Below are 25,534 nucleotides of genomic sequence, written 5' to 3' on the forward strand. Positions count from 1 at the left end.
GAAAGTGTTTTAAGGAATATATAGTTATATCGTACCAGAAATTTAGACAACTAATGTCGTAGGTCTTCTTATCAATTTGAAAACAAATGAACTAATTATGTAACATGTGTTAAGAAAGGCACTGCTTGTTTATACCTTTAGATAATATCAACCTAATTTGACCGCCAGTGATGCTCTTTTGATATTTTATTCTAAAACTAAAACCTTTAAGTTCTAAAATATATTTTGGGGTGAGGTGGAGAATCCACCATAATCTTCTTCCTTTAGAAGGGAAAGAAAAAGATGAAATCAAACGGCTTGTGTGGTGTGAGAGAAATTGAGTGAAAATATTTGTGTGTGTGATGGGTTTTTCAATAAAATATTTTTAGTTTTTACTTAATTATCACTTATTTTATCTTCATCTACCTGTTGTTTCAAAGGGAGAAAAAGAAATGAATGGTTGGCGTTATTTAACAATTAAATTCTTAACCACATATACACTTAAGAGTTAAAGTTATATCTGAGCATATCTTACAAATTTGTTTATCTCTTTATAGATTATTGTTTGAAACTGGAATGGGAGTGGTAAGTTGAAAGTTTGAACTGATATTCCTGAAGTAGGCGGGTTGGTGTGGGGTGCTAGGGAATAAACCGAAAAGCTTTCATCATAAGGGTGACACCCGAAAGAGGAGCGAGGATTCTATCTTTATCCACTAAGAAGAAGATGAATAACATGTAGGATATAGTTGGCGTGAAGAACACACCCCACTCCACAGGAACTAAAGTACATATGCAGTGTCAGGTGAATAAAGTGTGTGTGTTCCCACGTTACTTGCCTTCACCTCAATTCCTACCTAATTAATTCATTCCTCTCTCTGTTCTTATGGATCTCTTTCTTTTCCCATTGGATCGTCGTTTTCTACCTGCTTTAATCCAAACATGTCCATTATTATTGTTTCAATCATAAGCATGTTATCATTGCTACTCAGTGTTGCTATACACTCTTCTTCTAGGTACTTGTTACTTGTTCTTATTACCTTCTGCTGTAGCAGAGAATAGTGTAAAATCATGCACTCAATGCCCGTTGGTTGGTAACAGCCCCAAAACAAAAACACTAACTCCAATGTATGGATCAGTAAAATCATAGTTTTCAATTCCTGTACATGGAATTGCGACCATAATACTGCTGTTACATAGTTTTCCACACCCGCAATACTTCATCACAACTACAGTGTGAATCAGATCACATATAGAGCTACAGCAAATGGTGGTGATACTTTGACAATGTAAAGTAAAATACATACATCTACATACTAATTAATTATTATTTTAATTATATTTATTTTATTTTTAATTAAAAATATTATTATGGTATTATAATTGGGTGTCAAAGTATATGTTATTTACTATTTAAGTGTTAACAAAAACTTTTCCTATAACAAAACTTCAGAACTGCTTTATTTCATTTTTTTTACTCGAATCTTCAGTATCAATGGTAAAAGAAAGTGTACAAAATATCGGAAAATTAAAAGAAACACCTCATGATGATGCACTTTTAAGGTTGTGTAATACACTTTAAGTAATTGTAAACGATATACGAGGGATAAAATTTCTTTTACTTTCGATAATTTTAACAGACTGTAATCACAATATGGTCTCAATCTTAATTTAAAACCATAACTATAATGTTTTTATACAGTAGTGGCTTCTTATTGGTGTTGTAATACATGAGTATATATATGTACTGGTTAATTGGTTTTTTGGGGTTATTTTTTGAAAGTTACACTGATATTTGTAATAGTATTGAAATATCACTAAAATATTTCACACTTTTTCTTTTTTCTGATAAAAAATGTTTAAGTAGAAGGTCTGAGAAAATAGCTGACCTAATTATGAGCGATTAGCCAATGAAAGAGACAATTATAAACGGTAGTGTTTGGAGTAAATGAGAAACAGTATTGTTAATTAGCAGCATGATGCATGGCATGTGCAGAAGCTTAAAGATTTCTGTGCCTATATGATTACAAAGACAATAATGGTGCAGTAGTGTAGCCTCTTGGCTTTTTGCCATGTTATATATGCACATGGTGTGCATATGATATATATGCCTTTGTGCATCAATAGGTATCTTGTAAATTAACAATAAGTATCACCTTTTGAGATAAAAACCCCAAAACTGTGAACATACTTCGTTCTCAAGCTACGTGTTTTTACTTCCTACACCCGAGTTGCTTTCTCGATCTTCTTTTCTTCTTTCTTTCCTTTTCTTAAAGAAACCAAATGAAAGTTCACAAAAGGTCAGGTAAAACCACACAAATTTAAAAGCTCCACATTTTCTCAAAAATATTTAAAGCGGGAATTTTTTTTCATATCTATTCTTTTTTTAATGGAAAAACTTTTAATTTGTTTCTCTTCGAATTAGATACTTATCTTCTTCCAATATATTATATTTTATATTTTTTTTCATTTCCTGTTTTGTTATAAGAGATAATCAATCAATGATATGTGTGGGTGTGGAACGTACAATGTCAACACACTTTTCATACTTTCTTAATTTTCAAATTATCATGAGGTATAAATCTATATGAAAGTGTCACTATAGATTGTATTTTATGCATGGATAGGAAACGCGGGTCATTCTTTTTTGAGAATAGCAAATAACTTATGTTTTTCAATAAAATTAGAGTGCTGACAAATTTGATAATTTTACCTTAAATTATAACTAAAAAAATATTTTTTTTTCCTGAAATATGGACTCACTTTACAATTTGGAAATTATATTATGTCACATCAAATCTGTAAACTAATGTCTTTTAATGAAAAATTGTTAAAATAACATTTTTTAAAACAATATTGCTCAATATAAAATAATTTTAGAAGTTCCCACGACATCCCTTATTGTATTTGAGAAATGTTGCTAGTAGAATAACTTTTACAAATAAAAAGAGAAAATACTAATAAAAGGAATTATCTAAGTTACTCTAACCAAAAATAGAATTAAGCAATCTCGCTCAAAATTATTAGAGAAATTAATAGTTACACCCAATAATAATAATAAAGTACATTGTAGAAATAGGCCAACACTTTAAATGTGATTTACTTAACTTTATTTTTGTTTGGGGTAAGTTAGACAAGTCTATAAAATAAATATGAATGTAATAAATAATGTGATGAAGAAGAAAAATACTTGTTTTGTTTCTCATACGTATTTTATTTCAAATTTAACCATGTGTGGTGGAAAAGGTAAAGATAAAAAAAATGTTAATGTATTGTATTAGTTGTATGTTATATAGAATTTTAAGAAAATACAATCACTACTCATCTATATATCTATTTGTACAGGCACACATTTAAAATAAGATGTTGTTATCTCTTAAGTAAGACAAATTTTTTTAAAACACTACAAGAAAATTATAGCTCAATATTGGTAAAAAAAAAATGGATGCAAGGGAAAGGTAATAGACACTTAAGTGTTGTGTGTTGTCCTAGGAGTGAACACTAAAATCTTATAAGGTAATTTCATTATTGTCGTCATTTGAAGTGATCCGTCAGTATTTTATTTTATTTTTATAAGCATTCACTTAGAGTGAATTTGACCCAAATTACTTATTTTTTATCCGTCTAACGTGAAATTGGTCGACACTATTTACATCCCTCTTTTAATCTAACACTTGTCTCTAATCGTTAATCCATGTTTTTCTTGTAATGTCAGTCTAATACATAACTACTAATCTGACTCTTTCGTATCTTAACTCAAATTTTAACCTTGACAACACATTTATTTTTTTAGTTAATTTCTTACATTATTAAAATATCACCTTTATTAATTATAGATTTTTAGTATATATATAAGTTTATAACTATTTTTAGTGTAGATATTTTATTTTTGCAATTACATACAACATTTTGATTACTTCTTTTAATAAAAGTTGTTACTTTTATTTTGGCAACAATCTTTTTAGCATCTAAGAAGATGCGGACACACACATATTATATTTCTACTAATATAAATAAAGACAAGGAATGTCTCTCTTGACATGAATCATATTTCATCGACAATGATATAGCATTAAGCTTCTAAACCATATATATAAGAATAGATTTATGTGGTCCGCGTTATGATCTTGGTCAAAAATTGGAACGCTAATACCTCGTTATGGGTGCAGTCACTTTGGTTCTTTAGGTCCACCATGAGAGTTCTTTTGTGTCCATCTCAAAGTTTTCCTTTCATATGTACAGCAATGATGCATGCAAGAGAACAAAATTAAAAGGCCCTTAGAAGACCAATATTATTCATTCCTTGTTATAAAAAGTTTGGCATTATAGCACCACATATAATTCCGGATCCCGCTGCCAATAATTGCAATCAATATATTACGGAGAAGTACATTAATTTCTTGGGTCCAGTGTGAGCTCTAAAGTAAAATACTCTCCACAGTTCAAAGCAAGATCTGTGTCTAGTCCAAATAATTGTCTGGTCCTGGTGTACTCATAGGGAAGCAAAAAACCACTTACACTCTCATTCTTTACATGTTTTTAGTTCTTCCATTTACTTATATTTTTAGATACTGCGTTAAATATTTTTTTACACAAATAACCTAAAATTCAGATAAAGTTATATATTTAGCATAAAAGTGAAATACAAAATAGTTAATGGGTTATTCATAACCAAATTTTATTTACCTTATGAGGAAATTAATCATCAAATATAAAAAAAATAAAAATGAGATCCATGTGGCTATTGATTGGTGTTTCTGTGTTGGAACTTGGCACCCACATAGGTTAACAAACCATGTGAAACTAGGCACCTTACCTAATGTGTAGAGAAAGAAAATTGAGTGCTTACCTAATCGAAGGCACAAACATATAAAATGGATACTAACAAACGTATACACGCATGCGCGACACTGCAACGTTTGACTGCGGCGCGCAACGAAATGGGAAAGAGATCTGAAACAAATTCTTATGGCATTTGATTATTTTTGTACGACCAGAATCTACGAGACGGTGTGAGTGTGGACTATTTTTCTCAGTTTGAACCTTGTGTTCTTCATTGGTTGTCGTTCCATGATTTGTTCTCTGGCTAGCAATAGCTAAGCGAGAATGATTAGTGGTTATGATATTATTATTAAAGAAAATGCAGTCCCTTTGGGGACCCACCTACCCGACCACTTATATCCCTTTAAGATTTCCCTCCAATGGCACAGTCGTTTTCTAGTTAGATATTGTTCTGTCTTCTTCGGTGGGCTTTTGGATTGAAGATTGAATAATAAATTTTATTTTAGTTATCAGTAAAATTGGATGTATCAGATCAACTTTATTTCAAATAAAAAGTTATTAATTTATTTGGATTCACTAAAGATTTAACTAAAATTTTGATTCAATATGATCTATTTAGTTAATAAAAATATATTTTAATACATTTATTAACATTTTGTATATTTAGATATGGATATTCAATTCATTCATAAAAATAGTAATATTTTTAAGAAATTGAAAATATATTTTTTAAGAAAATCAAAATTAAATTTTAAAACAATTTTAAACATATTTTTTTAAAACATTTTTAAAAATGTAAATTTAAATAAAAAAAAATTGGTTGATAAGTTCATATATAATTATATATAAAAAAATTGTATGTAATTACATACAGGTTATTTCTATTCAATGTTCTCACACTGCACCAACTTTTTTTGTACAATCCTTCACAATGAAACAATTTTCATATTGTACTATTATAAATAAAGAATTAAGATAATACAAAGGAAAAAAAAAAAGGAAGGCAAAGGATGAGAAAAAAAATTTCTTTTATTTTTTTTTTCTTACTTATATCAAAGTAAAGAGTCTGAATATATACGAGTAGTATAATCAGTTTAGGTCTAATTAAAGAGACATCATGTAAAAAAAAAGTCAATAAATGTTAGAATAAGAAAAGACAAATTAAAGGCTAGACGTAAGTACAAAAGAAACAATTAAGAATTAGAAAAGACAAAATTAATATTAGTTTCCTTCTAGAAGCCTTGTATCCATATCCTTTGTTACTATATATGAGACCCAACTTGGAACAAATATTCTTGAAAGATTAAGGAATTAAGACTTTGGTATAAATGTCATCAAATTGCTTTGTGGTAGAAATGGGAAGCAAATGTATCAGACTCTTCTTCAATTTGTCCCTAACAATTTGACAATCTATTTTTATGTCATGAAACACTAGATTTGTTGCAATGCATCTTTCTGAGTCATTGTCACAACATAAAAGAGATGGTTGCTCAAAAGGATCTTTGAAATCTAGAAAAAGAAAAGTTAGTCATTGAATTTCACATGTAACTGGTAATTGCCTTGTATTTAACTTCCCAAAAACTCTTTAATATTGTTCCTTACTTCTTTTATTTAAAGGATATGAGGGAATTCTCAAGATACACACTAAAATCAGTCACTGATTGTCTCGAATCACTACAGGTGTCCAAAACACTATCACAAAAGGCTTTTAAATGAGCAAAAGTGTTGGAAGAGAAAAATAAACTAAAACTTGAAGTTCCTTTAATATATCCGAGAATTCTAATTGTTGCATTATATAGTGAGCAATTGTAAGCTTAGCAAGAAATTGAGAAAGTTGTTGCACAAAAAAGGTTATGTCAGGTCGGGTATTAATGAGATACATAAGTCTTCCAATCAATCTTCCATAGGCTTGAACATTTGTGAAAGGAACAATTCAGTAAAAGATAATTTTGCATGATTATCAATTAGAGTGGGTGCAGGTTTGCAGGCTAAAAGACTTGCATCTGTTAACAATTCTAGCTCATATTTCCTTTGTTTCATCATTATCCCTTTCTTACTTCTTGTTATTTCAAGACCAAGAAAATATCTTAAATTCCCAAGATCCTTATCTTGAATGTTTGATTCAAGGCTTGTTTGATTCGCTCAATCTCCTCCTTATTATTTCCTGTCAATATTATATCATCCATATGTTGGGTTTAATAGTGCCAAAGTTCAAGAGGGAGGGTGAATTGACCTTTTAAAACTTTCTCGCAGAAACAGTGTTTAACACAGTTTACAAAAAATAAATCGATTTATGTGAAAATGAACATATTTATTTCAGCACTGTTTTTGTTTGAAAAGCCTTTATACAACAAGGTTAATCACAAGATTATGCAGATAGATTTTCCAGATGCACACACACTGATATTAGAACGAAAACCAATGAAACACAAAACAGCAAACTTCAATTTCAAGCAAGTGATTAAGGTTCAATTGATAGCATGCCAATTAATTGAGTAACCTTTACAATCAACCTGTTCCAGTGACTTTTAACAAACTATGAGTGTTCTTCTTGATATCAAACAGTTTTTCAGAAATTAAGAACAATGCTTCACAGAACAGCAAACTTCAATTTTAAGCAATTGTTTAAGGTTTAATTAATAGCTTTGACAATTTCTTGAGCAACCTATCACAGTCAATCTGTTCTAGTGGCTTTTAACAAATTTTATATGTTCTTATCAGAATCAAACAACTTTTTCAGAAATTAAGAACAGTATGAAACGAGCCCAGAAAAAACAGATTTATTAATGAATGAACAAATTTATTTCTTTGCTGTTTTATCAATTATGCAGACTTAATTGCAGAGATTGAGAGAGAATGAACACAAGGCAGTTATACTGGTTCACTCAACTGAGCTACATCCAGTCTTCACCTAAAACCAAGGTGAAATTCACTAAATCACAGTACAAACAAACACAATTCCCACTGTTCTTGAAACCTACAAGAACTTAGGTACTCTTGCTGAAAAACCTATTTCAGCTCACACACACTCTTCAAGAAAACCTATCAAGAAGAGTGTTCAACCAAACTGTTACAAGAAATGAAAAGTGAAACGACTACACCTGATTGAGGATACAAAGATCTGCCTTAAACCAGTAGGCAAGATTGCTAGAACAGTAGCAGCACCTCACACCAAGCTTTTGGAACCAAACCAAGAACAAACACTTTGTGATTTTCGAAATCTTTGAAGAACAAATGCTAATCCTTTGTAAACTTTTAATTCTCTGCTGTCAAAACTTGTTTTTGCAAATGTATGAACGACGTTTAAACTCAGAAACAAGTTTTCATTTTATAGAAAACCAACTTATAACAGAATTTTGAAAAATAGTTAAAGCTGTTATAAAATGAACAGATTGAAAATAAAATGAACAGATTTATTTTCAAAAGCAGTTAGAGAATTTGTTAAGTGAGGAGACTTAGTCAACCATTCTGGTGCTGAGAGAAAACTGAAAATCGTTTAAGCTTGACATGGCATCAGAGACAAAAAGAATCTATTCATTTACAGATGAACAGATTTATTTTTCAAAACGAAAACAGAAAAGCTTAACTATTTGAAACACAGTCATTTTGAAAGATAGAAGACTTAGTCAAAATACATGATGCACAAAATCTAATTTTCACAAGACTTAGCCAAGGCATCAGTGTAAAAATGAATCTGTTTATTTAGAAAATAACAAATTTATTTTTATGTAGTAAACGTGTTTTTTTGTAAAACATGTGAAAAACAGTTTAAGAAATCTTATGCTTGTTCTTATCACATGGCCAGTGGTTATGAGGTGAGTTACTCAGCAAAAAGCCCACTCTTAGACAACATCTAAGCACTACCTAAGACACACTTAAAGCAAAGCAAAATACACATGAAATGTACATAAAAGTCTTCATCATGAAATGTACACTCAATCTATGTACACACTTGAAGGGGCAGCAACCATCTTCAACACCATATACACAAATAATGTTGTAAAAGATCATTCAGAAGAACTAATAAACAATGAATGATTATTCATAGATTGAGTATATCCCATAGAAAGCAAAAAGGATGATAGTTTGGCAAACCGCTTTCCGTTGGCTTGCTTAAGGTCATATAAAGGTTTTTTTTAATTTACAAACTTGTCCTGGTTGAATAGAAGTCAATCCAGGAGGAGCAACCATGTATACATCTTCTTTCAACTCTCCATGTAAAAATGCCTTGTTTATGTCTAATTGTTTCAATTCCCAATTATAGATAGAAGCTAGATAAAGAAGCAACCTTATGATGGTCATCTTTGTTACTGGAGAGAAAGTATCAAGATATTTAATGCCTTTTGTTTATGTGTATCCCTTTACTACCAGCCTTGTTTTATACCTTTCAATTGTCCCATTAGCCTTATATTTTATTTTGAATATCTATTTGCAACCTATGAATGACTCGTGATCAAAAATTTTTATCACCTACTGGACACAATTAATTAGACAGTAAACAAAATTTGATCATGAATGTTAGAACTGTTATTTTCATTGCTAGTATTTTGAACCCTTTGATATGGAAAAAACATTTTCATAAAAGACAACATCTCTAGACACAAAAATTTCTTTAGATTGAATATTCAACAGAACACATCCTGTTGTCCCCCTTTTAAAACAAAAAAAAACACATTTTGATGCCCTTTGATCAAATTTTTGTTTGTTTGTTGACAAAGTGTTATCATAGCACAAACATCAAAATACCTTATCAATTAAAATTTGTTGCAGTTTGGTAAAACATTTCATAGGAGAAGAATAATTTAGAATAGGCGTTGGAAGCATGTTTATAATATGCGCAACATGTATCGCAGAGTATGACCAATAAATTTTAGGTAAATGAAATTGTATCTTGAGAGCTCTTGTTATATTTAATATATGATCATGTTTCCTTTCAACTATGCTATTTTTTTTGTGGAGTATTGACACATGAAAATCTTTTTTGTTCTGCAAAATGACAAACATCACAAACAATTGATTTGTTATATTTAACAAAAGAAAATTTAGTCATTATAACATCTATACATTTGTTAGAAACATGTCCTAATTGAAAATGCCAAAGGGTTTGTAGATCACTAGCACTGACATTAACATTATTGATGATATGTCCATATTTGATGGGTTTGATTTGAAGTTTTTGTTAAGATGGGATCCTGAATATATAAAGTCTATCTTGCATATTAGTTGAACCAATTAATTTCAAGGAGTTCTTGTCCTAAATGTGACAACCATTAGAGTCAAAGGTAAGAGCACAAGATAAATTATCAATCAATTTTGCTACTGGAAGAAGATTAAAATTGAAACAAGGAATATACATAACATTGTCTATGACAAGATTTTGAATGAGAAAAATAGTGACTTGATTTCCATTTGGTAATTTGATATAAATAGGATTAATTTGATGATATGAAGTGAAATGAGTTAAGGATGAACAAATGTGATCAGTAGCACCACTATCAATCCAAGAACTGAAGGAAGAAAGAATTTTATTAACAGATTGTGTTGTCACGTTGGAAGGAATAATAAAGACTTGATTAGAAATATTGCCACTAGGCTTGGACCATTGTAAGAGAGCTAACAATGTGTGATATTGCTCAGGAGTAAAACCAATTTATTGAGATTGCACTTTTGTCTTTGAACTAACATGGTAAGGAGAACACAAATTTTGTGAGGGATCAACAACTTCACTAATGAGTAAATGTAGCAACCAGAGCTCTTCAAAGCTCTAATACCATATTATAAATAAAGAAGGAAAAAAAGGAAGACAAAGGATATGAGAAAGATTTTTTCTTCTATTTTCTTTTCTTTGCTTAAATCAAAGTAAAGAGTTTGAATATATACAAGCAATACACTCATTCAAGGTCTAGTGAAATAGATATAATGTAAAATAAAAGCCAATAAATGCTAGAATAAGAAAAGACAAATTAAAGGCTAGACATAAGTACAAAAAAGAAACAAGTAAAAATTAGAAAAGACAAAATTAATATTAGCTTCCTTAAAGAAGCCTTGTATCCATATCCTTTGTTAGCCTCTGCAAGCTGGGGGGACACATATTGATGAGACCCAACTTGAAACAAATATTTTTTAAAGATTGAGGACTTAAGACTTTGGTATAAATGTCATCCAATTGCTCTGTGGTAGAAATGAGAAACAAATGTATGAGACTCTTCAATTTTTCCCTAACAATGTTACAATCTATTCTATGTCATGAAACACTGGATTTGCTGCAATGTATCTTGCTGATTCATTGTCACGATATAAAAAAGATGATTGCTCAAAAGGAACTTTGAAATCTACAATTTTGCTTAAATGATTGATTGAATGATATATTTATCAAGAATTAATTGCTTGAAAAGCTTGAGAGTTAACTTGCTTCCTTTTATTGTTTTATAATCTCTACTTTATTTGTTCTGCACAACAATTTCAACCCCATTTTTTTCATTGTTATTTCTAACACTTTTGACTGCAGATAAGTTTTGAATATTGATTTAAATGAATTTAATATTGGATTTGTTGGGAGACAACATAAGATCATCCGATCATAATTGCATAGTTTTAATTTTTAATTTTTAATAAAGTCAATGGAGTAATTTTAATAAAGTCAATGGAGTAATTTTAATAATACAAATTTAGAGAATTTAAAATGTTACATTGTTAAAGGAATTTAATTAATATAATTTAAACTTTATTCTTAACAATTGTAATAATCTATGCCTAAGTGCAGTTAAAAGTCAAGGAATTTAGGATGCATTACAAATCTTCTTGTGTTTCATTTCAACCAATAAAATAAATTTGCAATTAAGCCAAATTTTAGATAGAGGTAATTTTAACCTACAACAAATAAAACCGTTTGAAACGTTAAACCGGTGCTGGTACCGAAACCCTTAATCGATCCATTTCTCTCCTCTAGTTTCAAAACAGTCCACTGAAAGGCGTGACCCTGCAGACTAAAACCCTTTCGTTTTCTTTTCCCGCCACATCTCTCAACGCCTAAAACCCCACTCCTACATTACCCTATCTACTTCCATTCCTCAGACTAGATGTGTAACCGTTGAGCGCGTAGCGATCATGGCGAAAGTCACTTCCAGAGACGTTCAAGAGATTGTGGAAAAACTCTCATCTGATAAAGTCAAAGCTCGCGAAGTCATTTTCCTTTCTCCAACTCTCTACTTTCCTTCGTTTTGTTGCTCTTTAATCGGCGATTTTGAATGGGAAAAGAACCTTCCTGTTAATGTTATGCATGTAGCGAAAAATTGAATTTAGTGTCGATATTATTGTTTTCGATCAAGAAATCTGTCTCGTGAATGGCTAATAGTTGCATTAATTTGAACTAGAGTAGTAGAGAAAGATCGTCTTAGCAAGTAGTTGTTATTGTTATAGCTTTTCTCTTTGAGTTCTACTTCTAAAAAATTGGAACATTCTGGATAAAGAATGTTCATAACATTTAGCCTGTTTGTCAAGTAGATATTATTACACATTTTTTTATGATTGTGTTGGAATTTATTTATTGGTTTTATGAATTCTCTCTTTTGTGTACGTCCTGAGGACTGTGTTATTCAGTGGTATTGTTTTTGTATGTCAACAGGAAGGGATTAAGTTGTTAAACACTTGGTTAGAAGGAGAAAGGTCATATAACTTCTGTAAATTTATTGGACTGAATACTGCAAAGCTTAGACCAGATGAAATTCCTCACAGTAAGATTTTGTTTTCAAGTTAATTTTACAAGCATTGGTAGATGCAATATTTTCAATATTATCCAAGCCAAGATGTATGGTGTACACTTTTGATTGATTTGTTTATTTTAAATTTTTGTGGTGCAGCTGAAACATGGCCTTTTCTTGTTTCTTTACTTATTAAATCTGCATCAGCGGAAATATCCTCAAGTAAGCGGAGAAATCCAAAAGTGATATATGCGAAGACTCTTAGAATTGTTGTTCAACGTGCAGAGGATGGCAAGTGTTCAGGTCAGTCGGAGGTAGTTTAGTTCTGTAATGCTTGTTCTTTTGTCCGCTTTTGATTGTAAACAAACAATAGAATAAGAAGATTAATTAAAAATTAATTGTGTCCAGTAGGTGATAAAAAATTGTGAAAGAAAAATAAATGATTTTTAGACACCAATGGTGACCACGAGTGTAAGACATCCTCTTTTTTTTGTTAAAATGAGATTGTGAACGTTTTTCTCCTCATTAACTGAATAATTCTTCAGGTTATAATACCCACTTTAGATATTTTTCTTTTCTTTTTTTTTCCTGTCTAGTCTTCAATAATATTTAATATTGGCCTGAGTAGGGAATTATTCTTTTCAGTGATACCCATTTTAGTATCGTAATGTTTCTTGGAATTTCACTTTTAGAAACTAAAATGATAGGAGGAAATATTGTGTTCTATATTTCCTTGATACTCACTCCCTTGAGACCTATCTTTTTAGGGACTAAAGTAAAACTTTAGACTACATCTTTGAATGTCCTTGTGAACCAAGAATTAAAAAGAGAAGAAAAGAAAGGTTTTTATTGAGTAGAATGAAAAGAACAAGAAATAGGAGAGCACTATCTACCTCGAGGCCTTTCCCTTCACAAAGAGCCAATGCTCAATCTACAAAAGTCACCCCCTCCCCTCTCCTTCTTTCCTATTTATATCTAACACTCAAGTAACAGACTCCTGAATATTCTAACTAATTTCTCTTCTTTGTGTATCCTAACAATACACTCCTCCAAAATCAACCTTGTCCTCAAGATGGAATAGTGAAAGCTTGATCCTGTGGCTCATCATTGCGATCTTTATCTACCCTTCTTGTTATGATACTGTCCTATCATAGGTAGGGAACCCACTGACTACTGCATGCAAATTCTGGCCTAGAGGCTTGGGTGGTGGTGGGATGAGCGAGGTTTTTGTATTAAAGTCCCAAAGGAACAGAAATAAGGAAAGCACTCTTCCTTCAAGGGCTTCCCTTCACAAATAATAATGCTCAATCTACAAAATGCACCCCTCCCCTTTCCTTCTTCCCTATTTATATCTAACTACACCTCAAGTAACAAACTCAAATATCCTAACTAATTTATGTTCTCTGTGTATTTGAACAGTCCTTCAATCCTATTGTTTTAATTATAATCTAAAAGTAATTCCACAAACATGTGAGGAACTAATAGGCGAGAAATTGTTTACTAACAAAATTTCAAATAATATTTGATTGTGGACATAGTCAAACTTAGGAGGAAGTCCAACAAGTGCAGAACCATATAAATTTCCACAGTATTCAAGATGTTTGTCTGCATCAATAGTGAAAGACACGAGGGCTTCAAAGTCAACAACTAAGGATCGAGCTTATCAAGATAGGCTTGTATAGTTTTACAAAATAAGGTTGAAGACAATGCTGTAAAGACAATGAACGTCATTGGAATAAAGTTTTTTGGATTTGTTCTCGACATCATAACAGGTAGTAAAAATTTGGTATTGGGGTTGCAATTTGCCATGAATGGAGAACCAAAGAACGCTACTCAAAGAGGTATCAATTTGCTTCCATCAGGCTTGATAGATTTGGGAATATCTATGGCTTGTTTGGTCAAGTGGTTTTAGACCTCAGAGCCACAACGGGAAAATAGCAGCCCAGGAGCTGTTGTTGCATGTGTTGATTGGTTTTTCACATGGAATCAATGGAATAGTGGTAAAAGTCACTGTAGAAGCGGTATTTGAGTGGGAGTTGTTGTAATTCATAGGATACACAATACAATTTTTTTTATAGAATAACTTCTATGCAAACAAATACAATTTTCAAGGATTCATTTACATGAAAATTTTAATCAGGGACCTATCAGCTAACACCCTTATCTTTCGGGACCATTTTGGGTATTTACTCATTTTTATTACTTGTATGGAAATAAATAATTATTTATCACTTAATAATTGTTTGACCCTTTTGAGGCTTTATTTTAATATCTTTTTTTTAATAGCCATCTAAATAACAAGCAAAATATAGGAACATTAATTTATATTTATACAGTGAATTTGCTCCTTTTAATTATTTGTTTTTCCTTTTTATTTTTAGGAAAATGTTACCATTGTCATTGTAGTTAAACTACTTTTTAATCATGTTTGGGATGTCTGACATGTCCTAAGCTTTCAGTCTGAATATGGATTATCCTCGGCATCTATTGTCAGTTAGGTTATAGTTTCCAGATGAGGAGGCGGTTTACTGCAGTAAGTTTTCTGTAAATTAAGGTTTGCATTATCTCCACATCTCATCAACAATACAGTTTAATTTTCTCACCCTCTTTTTTAATCAAATGTTTTGTCTCTAGATCTGATTTCTGTACATTGAGAAAGTTGAAACCAGCTTGAGTGGAAAAATATTAGCAATTGTACTTCCAAGGAGGAGTCTCCGTTATATCTTGACGCTTCATTCTCTTTTAAAATATCCCCCTGGGGACTACCCTGATAACGTAAGAGAAAACATTGTGAAGGGTTTTGTTAGAATATGTTCATTCATCAGGTATTTCCACTGCACTTCATTATTTTTTTTTTTCTATTATTCTTATCTGCTAGAGTGCAATACCATTTCTTTTTTACTTTTTCAGGGATGAGAGCAAGATAGCACGCAAACTTGTTGAGTGTATAAATACATATTTATTAAATGATGGTCCAAATTTAGGCTTACTGTTGCTTGAAATTCATAATGCCCTGCAACAGTTTGTGTTCCACTGTTGGCTGACAACACATGATCGCGTTCTTAAGGTCTCTTGCAATTGCCTTTTAAAGCAAATAGTAGCTTAAGTTATGAAATGTTTTCAAATTTTTCAAATTGTTCTATTAATGTTTCTGTTGCAGGATTCACTTGTGTTCTATGCAAGGATACAGTTGAGTTTAATGAGAGGTGCTGCTGATAGATGCTTATTGGTAGAACAGCTTTTGGATGTGATTTGTAAGGATCTTGACCAAGGTAGCATGTCTAGTACTTCAATGCTGCGGTATGTATTTCTAACAAGTTGATGTGCTTTTAGTGTTTGATTGGATATTTTAGTGTTTTACAGAAACATAATAAACTTTATAATGATGTTGTCCATGATGATCTTATTGACCTTTCTACTCAGGGGTGATGGAAATAAAGATGATAAATTAGGAGCTCTGAGTAGCTCACAATGTGGATTGGTGGAACTTGCAGCAGTTCTATTTTATAGGGTAGTTTCTAGAAACTCAGCTGTCAATCCCTAGATTTAGTATTTAAGTTTTTGATTTCAATTCTAGAGAATTTATATATCTTATCTCTGCCACTATGTTGATTGATTCTGACATAATTATTTAATTCCGTAAGAGCAAGAGTAGTCATGGTCTTTCTTATGGTTGCTTTTTTCCTTTATGTTTTACATGGTTTGCTTGATGAATGTTACTTTTGCTGGTATATTGTGGAGCAGTTTCTAATTGTTTGTTTGAGAGGATTGAATAAAAACAAGGAGGCCAAAATCTTAAGGGTGTGTAGTTTTTTGCAGTGCCCTTGTGTGATTAATTGGAGCAGAATGCTTGCAATAGTATGAGCTCCCTCCCTCTTTGCCACTAGATTTTCCTTGACATTGTATTGTCTTTGTTGATATCTCTGGTTTTCTGCTAATGGTTTTTATAGAAGTTTCTTTCTCTGATATTGTTAGGGATATTTCTCTCTTGTTTTTCACAATTCACTTGTAATCTACTTGTTTCTGTTAGACAGTTATTACTGCCAGAGACAGTTAGCTATAACTGACACATGTCAGTGGTAATCCTCTGACCTTACATAGGACTTATGTTACCGAGGATCATCACCTTTGTATCAATTCAGTTTAGGTCAACAATATCAGAGTTGATTTTGTCTACTCAACTCTTGTCAAATCTGAATAGCTATGTAGATAAGCTGGTCAGCCTTCTTGTATAGCCCTTTATTTTCCTTATTATTTATACTTCTCTTTTGTATTTTATCCTTTCTCAATCTGGTGGGTTGACATAGTGTTTAGTTACTCTGCACTCATACGTTGTAGGGACAATGTATGTAGCGCATAACCCGTATTCAATATCCTACGTGTGAAATCTTGTTGGGTCAGCGACAATTATAGCATTACGAATCTTTGGTTAGGTTGGGAGAAACGAGTGGCAGAGCAAAAAAATGGATTGCCTTTTTCTCTCCCTACTCCCTAATTTTACTTAGTGTCATTTGCTTTTGTTGGGATGATCCTTTTAGTTTGGCAGACTTTCTTGCTTGGGCTACTATTAATGTTTTCATTCAATAGAATACAACCATTCTGCCATTTATATAGAGTTATTTTTTATGTGATGTCCAGTAACGTTTATTGGTTGATAAACTGCCATGTACTAATTTTCATTTATTTTCTCCCCTATAAAATTTTCATACCGCTGGCTAATTATTATTCCTCAGGCATGCCTCAATACAACCAGATCTTCATTAAGTGAAAAACGGGTTAAGAGGGAGCCTGCTGCTATGATCCTGAGGGAGGCACTCATGCAAGGCAACTATGGTAATTTATAACACATTCTGTATTATGCCATGCTAGCACAGACTATTATATTTTTGTTCCTCTCTGTTAAGTACTTTTTTTTACCTTTCTTTTTTAACTATTTTCTTCCCCTTTTCCTATAATAGTTGTCATTCTATCATAAAAGTCAATCATTTTGGAAAACTTCTATTTTTTAGTTGTTCTTTATACCAGTAAAATTTTGCTTTGGGTTTGGGTCTTCTCCACTCTGTTGATGTCCTACTCGTATGTTCTCCTTAGAATATTTAGCTTTTCTTAACCAGATATATGTTTGATGGCAGAACAACTAATAAACAATATTATACATGTGCGTTATAGCATGTACAAGACCATTTTGTACTTTTTTGTGCACTCATATATATATATTCATAATATTGGAAGTTTTGTTGTGCTTAGGCCTTGAGCACAGACAATGAATTGATGCACTGACTTGTGTTTATACTATACTATGCTTAGATTGTTTGGAAGCCTGGTGTTCTGATTTGGCTCTCAAATTTATCAGTTTAAACCTTGAACTTATGGTATCATGCAACTTAATTTGTGGGCTTATGGTTTCAAAGAGGTTAAAGGATTCCATGTTTTTGCTGAAATTACAGAGCTAGCAAGCAAATGAATTGAAAATTAAATTTTAGACCTGGGACTTAATCGCCATTTTTTTGTAAACACTCTTAGTTTAGGTAAAAATTAACCTTTTAGTTGCTGCTCCATGAAAAGTTATGCTCTCAACTTTCCCTCATTTACTTATAAATTTTTTCAAGTTCTTAACGATGAAATAAAATCTGATGTAGGATGATGTTATTTGTTTGTATTATTATGCATTTGATTATTATCAATTGCTTTATCTACTTATACCATTTTTGTAGAAATGGAAATGTAGAGAGAAAAATGACTGGTCATGATGGCAATTGTGACTGGTTGGTCATAAAATGTGTAATGGAGCAATTATAAGACTTCAGAATGGAAATATAATTTTTTTTTCTAAGAGAGCTAATTATCTCTTAGCTGATCCATTCATATGTATGATTCTTATATCGGTACAATACAAAAAAGATACGATAATCTACACATAAGTGCTAGATAGGTAATACAAAGAGAGTTAACCTATTCTAACAAGTCAACCCCCTTCACATAAGTTAAGAAATTTTGACATCGCCTTTCAAGTTCGAGCATATAAATTGTATATACCAAGCTTGGAAATTGTAAATTGATTTTTGAGGTCCTCTTATGGATTTAGTCAAAATATTTGCAAGGTGATTATCGGAGTTGACAAATTTCGTGCAAATTTCCTTGGACAACAACTTCTACTTAGCAAAATGAAAATCAATATATATATGTTTGGTTCTCTCATGAAATACAAGATTGGAAGCAATGTGAATAGCTGTTTGGATGACATAGTAAATGCTCATTTGTTGTATCTTATAAAATTTCTGCACTTGAAGGAATTGTTCACAAGTTAGTGATGCCATCGACCTACATTGAGCTTCGACACTAGATCGAGCAGCCACATTCTGTTTCTTGTCTTTTAAGAAATAATATTGTCTCCATTGAAATCACTATAATGCGAGTCTGTAAATAATTCCGTTCAATGAATATCACAATACCCAATTATATAAGTATTTCCTTATGTTCATGGAGCATTCTCTGTCTTGGAGCCTATCCGTGGATGCAAATGACAACACTCCAACTATTAAGGCAAGAAGGTTGAATAAACCGATTAACCACTCCAACTACAATAGACAAGTTAGGTCTAGTAATAGTTAGGTCATTAAGTTTCCCAACAAGTCTTCAGTATCTCTCTGGGTCTGAGAATGACTCATTATACTCTGCCTTTAATTTCTGATTTGGATTCAATGGACCATCCATAGGTCTACAATCAATCACACTTGTTTCTTTTAGAATATCTACGTCATTTTTCTGTGAAGCAACTATACCTTTTTTTGATTGGGTTGCTTCAATACCCAAAAAATACTTTAGATATCCAAAATCTTTGGTTTGAAAATGATTGCATAGATGCTTCTTGACTTGAGAAATTTTAGTGTCTCCATTCCCTATAATAACCATATCATCAACCCACAATTAAGAACACATATTTCTTTGAAGAGGTATGACAATAAAAGACTGAATGACTTGCTTCACATTTCAGCCCAAAAGTTATACAATGTGGTTGAATTTGCTAAACTAAGAACCAAGACATTGTTTAAGATGATAGAGAAATCAATACATTTGACAAACTAACCCATACTCTCTCTAAGCAACAAATCCAAGAGGTTAATCTATGTAAATTTCCTCATTAAGATTACCTTTAAGATAAACATTTTTGATATCCAACTGGTGGAAGAGCCATTAACGAATGAAGACCATGGCAAAGAAAAGTTGAACAACGATAATTTGCGTATAGGAGAAAAGTTGTTACCATAAAGAAGACAATATATTTTTTGTGTGTACCCTTTGAGAACTAGTATTGCTTTAAGGCGGTCAATTTGATGATCTAGTCTAAGATTTACAACAAAAACCACGCTTACTGTTGGAGATCTCACATCGACTAGAGATTAGGACATTTCATAGTATTTAAGTGGGTCCAAACCTCACTTTGTAAGCCGGTTTTATAAGGTTGAGTTAGACTTAAAGTGTACTTTTTAATATGGTATCAGAGCCATTTCGAGCTTATCCTAGTGATTTCTTGTTGGGCTTATCAGGTCACCCGCTATTTGGCTGTTATCAGACCACCCATAATATATAATCCCACGCATGAGTTGGTAGCTTCAACGTGAGGGGGTGTGTTGAAAATCCCACTTTCACTAGAGATTAGGACATTTCATAGTATATAAGTGGGTGACAATATAAATACGTCTTCTTTCACTATTCAATCTTGTCAAATGATGTTTTACTGTCATCCTCTGAAAAGTAAATGCTGACTAAGATAAGTAAAAGTTTGCCATTAAGCTTTGCTAAAGTAATTATGGAGGATCCAAAAATGGAGTGGAGAAATCTAGAAACAACTATTAGATCATAAAAGGAGAGGATAGGGGTAGAAAAGGAAACCTGCAAGGTGTTCAGGTTGGGTTGTAGTAGTGAAATGAGGTATAAGGGTTGGAACAAAGACAATCCAATGTTTGTGGATAGGATTAGGTATTTATTACAAATTTACCATAAATAAAAATGTAATGTTTTAGTAGAAATTGAATTGTTTTTTCACATTACTCTTTTCTTAGTGTTTAAGTTATTAGCTTTTTAAACAATTTTGGGTTTACTCCATTTGTTGTCATTTTATCTGATCTTTTATTATATTTGATCTTATTCTAGAATGTATTTTCCCCAGTAAAGTCCTTGATGGTATCGTTAGGCAGAAATCAATTTTGTTGTGACGTATTCTATTAATAGAAATTATTCTTTTTTTTTTTGAGATTTAAAGTAGCATTGTTGTGGTAAAATCTGATGAAGGATCTATGGTGTAGGAATGCTGCATTTTGTTGCCTGACTCGCAACTTCCATACCCGCATTTGCAAAGATCTGTTTCTCTACTGGTTTGAAGGCATATGTATGAGCTTTGAAAGGTAATTTTAGGAGTGAGAGGGTTAACAAAGGAACAATTACCATGCTCATTTGTGTCAATGTTGGCTCCATTCATAGCTTTCTTATTTAAAATTATTGTTGGTTTTCAGCATAAAACACTGCATAGAAAAGATTGGAGCTGAAAATTATGATTCCTAATTCTTTTGCCTTCTTTATCTTTTGATGGTGTTTAAAAGTTCAACTTTTGTCATGCCATTTACATTTTTACTCATGCTCTTTGCTTCTTGGTCTATTTTTTTTCATTGCAACAACTTTCTTGAGGATTTCATTTCTTATATCTGTATCTTCACTTCTACTTTAATGAGTTCTTTGCTTATAATTTTTTTATTCATGTACTTTCTCTCTCTGGCCCTCTCTTGCACTGTGTTTTTTAATATAGTCAAGTTACTCTTTTTCTCTCAAATAAAAAATTGTTAACATTATCTGTGGAAATATTGTGCATGCTTGGAGAGACAGTTAGAACTAATGGTAGATGATTTTATGGTTGGATTGTGGACTTTCTTAAAATTCCCAGTTACATTTCTCATGATTTTAATCGAATATTAATCTTTGTCAGAAAGAATGTTAATGATAAATATTATTAACAAAGTGGAGATAATATTGCAGAATCATGAATTCCTCAAATGTTGATCGTATCTATGATGGATTGTTGTGGACTCTGAGGTATTTACACCCTGTTCTCTTTGTACGGTTTTATTTTCTCTTGTTATGCTTGTGAATAAGACAGAGCAGTGCTCGTTCATTTCATATTCTCATTAATAGGACTCCAATTCATCTTCCCATATTATTTACATCATCTTGGTATATTTGAGTTGGTATTGTGAATTTCAACTTATGTATGTTCTGTTGAATTTAAAGGAGTTTGCTGGAACTTTCTTCTGTTCTGTTGCTTCCAAATTCAAGGATGGAGTTATCTGCAGTGTCGTCTTCTGGCTTTAAAGAGGTCTCTCTCTCCCATACACCTTTTCACAGTCCTTTGATATCTCACAAATGCTTCCAAATTTTAATGCTAAACATAAAAGTGTTCATCGTGGAAGATGAACATGTGAAAACGGTATTGGGTTGTAGAAGATACTATCTTATTCTCTTCACCCATAGTTATTTTCCTTCTTGTATTGAATTTTATCTAGGATAAACAAAATCTCTATTTTAGTTGGCTATTTAATGATCTTGGTTAAGACTAGTGAATGGATTATAGTAATTTGTAAAAAACTTGTTGGATATTTGTAAATAAGAAAACTTGTAATTTGGATATATTTTAGATATCCTTTGTGTTTTTCCTTAATTTTCTTTCATTATAAATTAAGATTGAATTTTTGTAGTTCCTTTTTACGTGGTATCAAAAGATCATGGTTCATTTATCTCTTGTTCCTTTCCTCGTATGAGGATGTTTGGGAGCTTTCTTGGTGATGTCTCACCGATGCCAATCCTTGACTATCGTTGCACAACTCCAGCTTACCCTATGTCACCAACCACTCTCTTATAAGCCATTGCATGTGTCCCCATGCGCGCCTTAGTTTTGGCATGTGCTGTTCGCATGTGCACACTAAAACCATGCATGGATACTTTTTCAGTGACACACTTTTCAATGGTGTCTTTCTGGCCATCCCCTTCCTTTGGTGAACCTACATAACCTCTCTACTTGCTTGTTTGGTCAACTTTTTTGATGGCCTACAGATTTTTCTTTGGAACTCGTTTCCAGTATGACATTTATGGATGGTCATGTCTTTCTGTATGATAAAATAGGTCTGGTGTGATGGGTTGGCCCGAAAAGTCTATAAAACAAGTAGGACTAGGTTGAATTTTTTTTGCCTAGATTAAACTAGGTTATTTTTGGCTTGGCCCATTTAGCTTGCGGCTCATATTAGCTTAGGTTGGCACAACTCGTAGGCTGACCCTTCAAAATTTAGTATGGACAAGAGCTGACCCTTCAAGTGTTAGTGTTGTATCCAGTTTGATATGGTTTATTATAGGTGTTTTCTTTTTATGAGTTGTTCTTTACAGCTCGATTTCTTTTCATTCTCTATACCAAGAAAATCCTTGTTTTCCTTTGTATATTTTATTAATACAAAAGTTACCTTTTCAGTTTCTTTTTTCTCTCTCTTCTCTCTCTCAACTCTAATAGTCTGGTTTCAAAACAATGCATATTCCCTACTAGTCATCCAGTCATTGAATTTTAACAGTTTTGTTGATAAATTGTTTGTTGTAGGGCTACTTTGGACAATTGTTTATCCCTTTTGCTTCCCTGAAATGTGATTTTCATGCTAAAATATGCATTAATTTGGTGAAACTAACTTTTGCAGTTTGTCAAGGGTTGGCAACTATTGTGGAGCACTATTGTGCATGGGTTACCGATTATTAGCAATATAAATGCTCTTGTAAGTTTTTTCTTGACAAAACTATATCCTTCTAATTTAAATTATAGTTGTTTACGGGTACCTAATTTGTCCTTGTAAATGCTTTCTATATAATTTATAATGCATATATGAATGTTCATGAAATAGCACAAAAATCCAAAATTAAAGAAATTTGTGATAAGTAATAGGCCAATTTAGTCAATGTTGGTGATCCCACATCGACTAGGGATATGATCAAATTATAACATATTAGTGAGTGCAAACCTCACTTTACGAGCCTGTTTTGTAGGATTGAGTTAGGCTTAAAGTTTGCTGTCTAAGATGGTATCAGAGTCTAGCTTAGCCAAGGTTTGTTGGGCCCATCGTGACACCCTCATCGGACCGCTATTAGGCAACCCATAAATATCTAGTTCCATGCTTGTGACCTTCATAAGGTCATACTTTTAAGAAATTACTTGATGGATTGTTTGTCAAGTATAAACTTTGTCGTTAGGGCATATCAGACGAAGTTTTGTGAAAAGATGTTAAAGAAGTTTTTAAAACACAATTCAACTCTCTTGTCGTGTTTTGACCTGTTTTGACAACAATGATATTTGTGTACCTCTTATTTGGGCTATATAATACATGTACTTTAGTGAGACATAGAAATAATTATCCTAATTGTATGTGTTTTTGTTGATAATATAGTTTTGATGAAAAAGAGTCAAGGGAAGTAACTTTATCTTTGAGCTTTGAAGATAAACTTTGGAAGCAAAGTTTTTTTTGTTAAATCGGTGTAAAACATAGTATATACATTGCAATTTAACAAGAGACAAGAGGAATACAACTTGGAGTTTAAAATGGGAGAAGATGCCATATCAGGTTTGAAAGTTTAAATATCTATGATCAGTAATTCAAAATGATGGGGAAATGTTACACACAAGATACAAGCACAATAATTAAAATGGAGAAAGCCAGATAATTGACAAGCTTGAAGGCAAGTTTTGTTGTATTGCTATATGTCCAACTTACTCTGGGGTATTGAGTGCTGCACTTTGAAGCTACAACAAGAGAAAAGGGTGGGAATAACAAAATCTTCATTGTTAAGATGGATGTGAATCCAAACAAGAAAGGACAAGATTTGAAATTACTGTATACCTGGAGATATTGATGCAGTACCAATTGAGGAAAGGATGACAAAATCAGTTAGGGTGATTTGGACATGTACAAAGGTTACTGAATGCACTAATAAGAAGAGTAAATTTGCATGGTTTTGTGGCATGTGGAAAGGGGGAGAAGGAGACCAAGAAGGACATAGGGAAATGTTGTTAAGAGAGATCTCATGGCAAATGATATAAGCAAATTGAATAGTGTTGTCATCTGCTTGGTTTACTTAATTATCTTGTTATTAGTTGTGAGCATTTTTACAATAAAAATTGATAAAATGATTAATGGATAATGCATAGTTAACCTTTTCTTTTCATGGATATTTTATTTTTTATCCTCATCACTATTTTAATGTGAAAAATTATAAATTGTTTATGGCAAAGAAATTGCGTGTGTAGAATGGATAAGAGAAGGTAGGGTTCTTCTACAAACCATTTGAGCTAAAATTGAATATTGTTGTTATACAGTTCAAACTATTTATGGGGTTTTAGGGATAAAGGTTTGGATATTTTCTAAATAAAGAAAAAGATATTATTTTTTCTATTAAATGTGCTATATTGATTTTCTATAAAATAATATACAAAATTACTCGATTTTTATTCTCCAAAATTTATCTATTTTATAAGATTGAATAAACTTAAATATCAAATTAATCATTTTATTTAGTATTGCCATGCTTCCCCCTTGGTTATTTTTTTGTAAGTTTCCATTTTAAATTGACAAGGACACATGATGCAGGTGGATGCTGCTTTGCTGCTGCTTAGTAATATAACCTCAAATGTGAGTTATCTATTTTACAACTCGAGATTACTGTTAATAAATCTTACATCACATGCTTCTATCCAGGATTTTGTGAATACAAGTGTGATACCTCAAGATGTGTGGGATCTTCAGATTTTCAAACGACCAAATTCAATGTAAGTGTCTTTTGTCTAGATTGCATCAATTACAAAATATGGTTTAAGGTTGTTACTGAATAATTGAAAGTACTTTAACAGTCATGAATAACATCAATCATAAGTTATTTCACTCCTCAAAGAACTAGTTGGAGCTCAAGTGATGAATTTTTTCCATGAACGTTTAGAAAACATTCACACTGCTTAGTAATGAAGCTGGAACATTATCCCAAGTAAAATACCTTGAGATTTG

At 31.9% G+C, this 25,534-nt stretch overlaps 2 protein-coding genes across 2 annotated transcripts; both read left to right on the forward strand.

Moving 5' to 3' along the window:
- The first annotated feature begins 11,655 nt into the window (after window positions 1-11,655).
- Window positions 11,656-12,796, forward strand: LOC137822774 (serine/threonine-protein kinase ATM-like). The gene is made up of 3 exons (XM_068627770.1): window positions 11,656-11,940; window positions 12,383-12,491; window positions 12,618-12,796. The coding sequence occupies exons 1-3, from the start codon at window positions 11,866-11,868 to the stop codon at window positions 12,779-12,781; spliced, it is 348 nt and encodes a 115-aa protein (XP_068483871.1). The 5' UTR covers window positions 11,656-11,865; the 3' UTR covers window positions 12,782-12,796.
- Window positions 12,797-14,178: 1,382 nt separating this feature from the next.
- LOC137822348 (serine/threonine-protein kinase ATM-like) lies at window positions 14,179-25,330 on the forward strand. The gene is made up of 12 exons (XM_068627232.1): window positions 14,179-14,299; window positions 15,118-15,283; window positions 15,369-15,525; window positions 15,619-15,758; window positions 15,882-15,969; window positions 17,192-17,291; window positions 20,740-20,863; window positions 21,489-21,545; window positions 21,741-21,825; window positions 23,186-23,260; window positions 25,124-25,165; window positions 25,232-25,330. Exons 1-12 carry the CDS (start codon window positions 14,179-14,181, stop codon window positions 25,304-25,306), a joined length of 1,230 nt encoding a protein of 409 aa, XP_068483333.1. The 3' UTR covers window positions 25,307-25,330.
- Window positions 25,331-25,534: the final 204 nt, after the last annotated feature.

The sequence above is a fragment of the Phaseolus vulgaris genome, chromosome 9 (assembly GCF_000499845.2).
Source record: "Phaseolus vulgaris cultivar G19833 chromosome 9, P. vulgaris v2.0, whole genome shotgun sequence".
Classification (NCBI taxonomy): domain Eukaryota; kingdom Viridiplantae; phylum Streptophyta; class Magnoliopsida; order Fabales; family Fabaceae; genus Phaseolus; species Phaseolus vulgaris.

What these genes read in the sequence shown, in the direction of transcription:
- LOC137822774 (XM_068627770.1), top strand. Translation starts at nt 11,866, where the DNA reads ATGGCGAAAGTCACTTCCAGAGACGTTCAAGAGATTGTGGAAAAACTC. An exon ending in ATAAAGTCAAAGCTCGCGAA is followed by an intron (nt 11,941 to 12,382) that starts GTCATTTTCCTT and finishes GTATGTCAACAG; the next exon opens with GAAGGGATTAAGTTGTTAAA. An exon ending in ACCAGATGAAATTCCTCACA is followed by an intron (nt 12,492 to 12,617) that starts GTAAGATTTTGT and finishes TTTGTGGTGCAG; the next exon opens with CTGAAACATGGCCTTTTCTT.
- LOC137822348 (XM_068627232.1), top strand. Translation starts at nt 14,179, where the DNA reads ATGAACGTCATTGGAATAAAGTTTTTTGGATTTGTTCTCGACATCATA. An exon ending in AGAATATGTTCATTCATCAG is followed by an intron (nt 15,284 to 15,368) that starts GTATTTCCACTG and finishes TTACTTTTTCAG; the next exon opens with GGATGAGAGCAAGATAGCAC. An exon ending in CACATGATCGCGTTCTTAAG is followed by an intron (nt 15,526 to 15,618) that starts GTCTCTTGCAAT and finishes TTTCTGTTGCAG; the next exon opens with GATTCACTTGTGTTCTATGC.